The sequence below is a fragment of the Notothenia coriiceps genome, unplaced genomic scaffold (assembly GCF_000735185.1).
Source record: "Notothenia coriiceps isolate Sejong01 unplaced genomic scaffold, NC01 NC01_scaffold00037246, whole genome shotgun sequence".
Taxonomy (NCBI): Eukaryota; Metazoa; Chordata; class Actinopteri; order Perciformes; family Nototheniidae; genus Notothenia; species Notothenia coriiceps.
In genome coordinates this window covers 18,299,164-18,303,961 of record NW_011369947.1, presented here as the reverse complement: position 1 = coordinate 18,303,961, position 4,798 = coordinate 18,299,164, and the positions used below count along the sequence as shown (strand labels likewise).

The 4,798-nt window shown below is 44.2% G+C and overlaps 3 protein-coding genes across 3 annotated transcripts in view; 1 reads left to right on the top strand and 2 right to left on the bottom strand.

Annotated features, from left to right (window-relative positions):
• scara3 (scavenger receptor class A, member 3) overlaps window positions 1-650 on the bottom strand; it is a 15,961-nt gene extending 15,311 nt beyond the window's left edge. The window contains exon 1 of the mRNA XM_010795668.1: window positions 456-650. Coding sequence (XP_010793970.1) covers window positions 456-650 — 195 coding nt within the window. The remainder of the gene's footprint in view (window positions 1-455) is intronic.
• LOC104966019 (AP-1 complex subunit beta-1-like) overlaps window positions 1-4,798 on the bottom strand; it is a 373,094-nt gene that overhangs the window by 157,271 nt on the left and 211,025 nt on the right. The gene's annotated exons all lie outside the window — the stretch shown is intronic.
• Window positions 4,622-4,798, top strand: part of LOC104966480 (nuclear pore complex protein Nup133-like) — a 2,950-nt gene continuing 2,773 nt past the window's right edge. The window contains exon 1 of the mRNA XM_010795667.1: window positions 4,622-4,651. Coding sequence (XP_010793969.1) covers window positions 4,622-4,651 — 30 coding nt within the window. The remainder of the gene's footprint in view (window positions 4,652-4,798) is intronic.

Below are 4,798 nucleotides of genomic sequence, written 5' to 3'. Positions count from 1 at the left end.
CCCAGAGCCGTCTTCCCCTCCATCGTGGGCCGTCCCCGCCACCAGGTACACAAGAGCATCTGTTCGAAAACAATATTAAACATAAGATTTGTCTATTCCCATCCCTTCATAAAAACGAGGTCTGATCCTTGAGATTTAAGCTACTATATGTGTGACATTTATATCAATATAATTGTTTCACTATGTCACAGATTTAAAAATCTGCAGTAGTTAAGCAGCGAACCAAAAGGTTAAAGTCAGCTTTGTTTCGGTGCTTGGTATATATTCTNACAGTGATGCACGAGCATTTAAAACGCAAGCACCCTGGAACCGTGAGGACTGCTACTTTGGATCATGGGTAAGTTTGAGCAAGTTAGCCATAGTCATGTTTACGTTAGCTTACATGTTGGAAAACAGAAACATGACTATGGCTAACTTGCTCAAACTTACCCATGATCCAAAGTAGCAGTCCTCACGGTTCCAGGGTGCTTGCGTTTTAAATGCTCGTGCATCACTGTAGTGCTGCCGTGGAATGCCAATTCCCCTTTACAAATTCTGCATTTCACTGACTTCTTTGGCTTGTCGTCTGTGAAATACTCCCACACTTTCGAAACTCTCGGTCTCGCTTTTTTGAGGTCTTCATCACCCTCATTCTCTCTCCTTTCCGCCATCGTTCGTATTCTTTCTTCTTTGTTGTTAGTACAGAATGCAGTCATGGCAGACAATGGAGAGTATACTGCCCCCAGCACTTCCTGTAGTGCATTGCAGTTACAAATGAACATTTGCACAGTTTTGAATTAACGTTACCGGCTCTCTGATTGTTTTTATACGACGACACTAAAATTCCGCGTCGACGAATTTTTATGATCGACGTCGTCGATTATGTCGACTAATCGTTGCAGCCCTAATTGCAGGGTAGAACCAACTGTTTAAACAGTGAAATGCACATTTGAATTAAAACAGTTTAATGCACTTTTAACACTCATGTACCCACGATTCCAGCTCCTTTCCTGGGTTATAAAGTGAGATGAAGCAGGGTAGAACCAGTTGTTTAAGCAGTCAAATGCACATTTGATAACCCTCTTCTGCCGGGGGTCCTGCCGACCCTATGTCATGTTCCGTTGGAGGTCCAGCTGAGAGTCCTGCCAATGACGTGTCCTGTCTCGCCGGGGGTCCTGCCTACTCCTGGTCCTCTTCCATTGGGGATCCTGCCGAAGCCTGTCCCACCGGCTCCGGTTCCTGTCCGGCCGACATCGGGTCCTGCCCGGCCTCCGGAGCTGTCCCGTTAGCGCCTTCCTGCCCATCCTCCGGAGTTGTTCCGTCGCCACCTGCTTCGCCCTCGAGCCCGGCCCCCTGAGAGCCGCGGTCTTCGGCTTCCTGCACGGCCCCCCGAGTGCTGCGGTCTTCGCCCTTGAGCCCGGCCCCCTGAGTGCCGCGGTCTTTGCCCTCGAGCCTGGCCCCCTGAGTGCCGCGGCCCCCTGACTCTTCCTGCCGCTGCCTTCGACCTCATGCTCGGCCCCCTGAGTTCGCCCACTGTGGCCTTCGCCCCTCCATGGACTCTGCCTTGCTCCCGGGCCGTCCGCCCGAGACCCCCTCCATGGTCTCTGCCTTGCCCCCGGGCCGTCTGCCCGAGACCCCCTCCATGGTCTCTGCCTTGCCCCCGGGCCGTCCGCCCGAGATCCCTTCCGGGTCCTCCGCTGTGCCCCTGGGTTATCAGCTCAATCCCGTCCTCCTGACCCCCTCCATCCACCCTGGTGGGCCTAGTGATGCGGTAATTGCTTTACATCTACTGTTTTTTTGGTACCACTTTACAATAAGACTACCCTTATAAAGTGTAGTAACTCACGGGAGGCTTCTTGTGAGCATAGAGGAGTTTATTGGTTTCTGGTAGAACCGAACTGCGACTCAGGTTCACCACATACTTAGCATAACAACCTAGCCCATAGTTATTCTTCTATGCTTATTGAACGGCAACAACTTCAATGTCGCAGTGCCACCTAGTGGACTGATGAACTAACATGCAATATACTGTATATATGACCTTACAACAGTTAGTGTTTTGTTTTCTACTTTATTTTCTCGTCTCTCACTACCTCTGTGCAAAATGACTGCTGGAACATTTCATTCCAGCAGTGTCCTGTCTGTTGCAATAAAAGCTCAGTTTAGTGATGGGCATGGTTTAGGATTGAATCACTCTAAGACATAAACAGTGAGTTTGTATGTGTTTGCAAAATATATTTGGAGAAGTGTTGAACCAGCAGCATTCCCATTCACCTTTAAGGATGTAAGTTACCTCCAAAAAATCCTATCCTATAAAATAAAGTTCTTGAAATTAGATTACCTGGCTTTCCACCTTTAGATTTGCTGGGTATTCACCATTGCACTCTCTGATTCCACTAGATTGTTTCCTCATACTGATTTAGGAACAATAAATCCGTCTCTTGATATCATCGTAGAGATACATGGTGGCTTTAAGCAATAAGGTTGCTAAAGGAGCATAACATTGCCATGAACTGTTGTGTACATTGGTGCATGCCCCACAAACCAAACAACTATAGATCATAACCATGGGTGCTCGAGCTTTCAGCTGCTCGGCTCCCAGACTCTGGAACTCCCTGCCACTACACATCCGACAGTCTGATTCCATAACAAGCATTCAAACCGCAACTCAAAACCACCTGTCAACTGGCATTTTCTTTATAAAATCTGCTACCCGTGTCCTTTTGGTCCTTTTGTAGTCAGATTTCTTCTGTTGTTTGTCTTGTCTTACCCCGCTGAACTTCCCTAAACCACTGTTTTTAATTTGTAGTTAAAAGTGTAAAAAAAATGTGTAAATGTTAATTGTACATTTGTAAACCTGTAGTGTGTCCTTGGGTGTTATGAAGGCGCCCCCCAAAATAAAGTATTATTATGTATTCTTATATTATTTATATCTATTATAATTATGAGAGGACCTGACCAACAGAACCCCTGAGGCCCAAAAGCCTTGTGTAAGGCATAATTGCTGTTATTGAGTTTCCCTATCTTCTCAACTGTTCTGGGACCCAGCTTTCATTTAAGTCCAGGTAAAGCAAAAATAAGTGTGTTTTGGTTTGTCACACGCAATACTTTGGTTGTCATTAACCGTAGCTGCAGAATGTTGTAATTATAAAGAAGGACATTGCCAAGATTGTCAATTTAGTTTCAAAATGTGGAAAAATAAGCATAGCCTTCGTAACTGCTTCCAAGCCAGGATTTTAGGCTAACTCAAAAAACTCTGATACAGAAACAGTGGAAAGCAGGTCTTGAATCTTCTCATTCCGTTACATTTGAATGACAAATCAAATGTATTAAGAAAAAATGATTAACAACAGAAAACTTGTTTTAGTCCAGCATAAGGAAGTGACTGTCGTTCTGTAAACAAGTGGGAAAGACAGAAATCATTATCATGAAATAGAATCATTAGTACTTAGAGAAGTGCGTATTACCCCACGACACACAGCAACCAACAACAACAACAACACCACAGGCTTACCTTTCAACACTCAAGGCCTACAGTGTATTATATCGGGCATCTCATAAGAACTATTCAGATCATTAATTATTTTCAAATTGACAGGTTCTGTGTCAGTAAACAGCGAGGGGGGCTTTAATATTCCTCGGGAAGCTGCTCCGGTTTTACAGTACCAGTCAATGATGCTGATGTTGCTAGTATTTGTAGAGCTTAGCAGACAGTACCAGTAATCTGAATAATATGATCAAACTTATATCATATTGCTGTTGTCAATGACCATTGCTCGGGACAGTCGGTACAGGCTGCTACACATTGCTGCCAGGGCGATTTTTTTATTATTAGGTGCTAAAGGAGGTCGTCTCATATATTAATGCAGCTTTAAATGGAACTTAACTAGTTCAGCCGGGTATTATTGCACTGGATGTTAGGTTACGTCTGGGCATTGGTCCCTTCATTCTAATTGTCAGCAGATGCTGTGCATTTCTGATAACCGCCCTGTTTTCTGAACACATACTTCGTCAAATTTTTTTTAATTTAAGCTCAAGTTGTCTATAAATGGTTGTGTGGATTAGTATTATTTAAGTTGAAGTAGTAGGAAGTGTTAGGTTATTATCCTAACAAAATCATCTTCCAAATCATAATTTGATTATCTTTACGTATATAAACACAGTAAAGATTATCATAGGCCTACAAATGAATTCATGTATCCTGGCTGTTTTACTTATACTGTCATGCACTCATCTATTGTTTTTCGCCAGTTAGTGCGTTTCGACTGGTGAGAAACTTTATGAATTTATCACTAGGTTCAGTAAAAAGCTAATAGAAGTAACCAATAACATTGTCTACAGTGGCACGTGTGTATTTAAAGCTGAACAGCATCTGTGTGCGTTAACCTGTGTGAGTTGTATTTGTTAGATAAGAGTTCAATTGCATCTACATGATTTTGTACTTGTTTGGCCAAAGCTCCAGAGTGACGAGTGAGTTATTCAGCATGTTCCTTGGTCGGTGCTTGCCTGATGTTGACGAAGTTGTGTGTGGGTTCTGTGAGTGATGAAGCATGTGCAGAGCCTTGAGGTCAGGATAATGTGCTGTAATAGATATGTCATGAGTGCGAAGGCCCACATTGCAGCATATATGCATTCATGGGGCATGGGTGTTATCTTTTGCCTGCGCTGCCTAGTACGGTGCCATGTTTTGTGTGCTGTATGGTGCGAACCATGTGGTTGGCGTCGCGTAGAGACCAGCTGCTCTCTGCAACAGCTGCCATCAGGATGGCGGATGCGCGAATTCTTCACGTCGAGCGATTCTTTATGGAGAGAGAAGAGA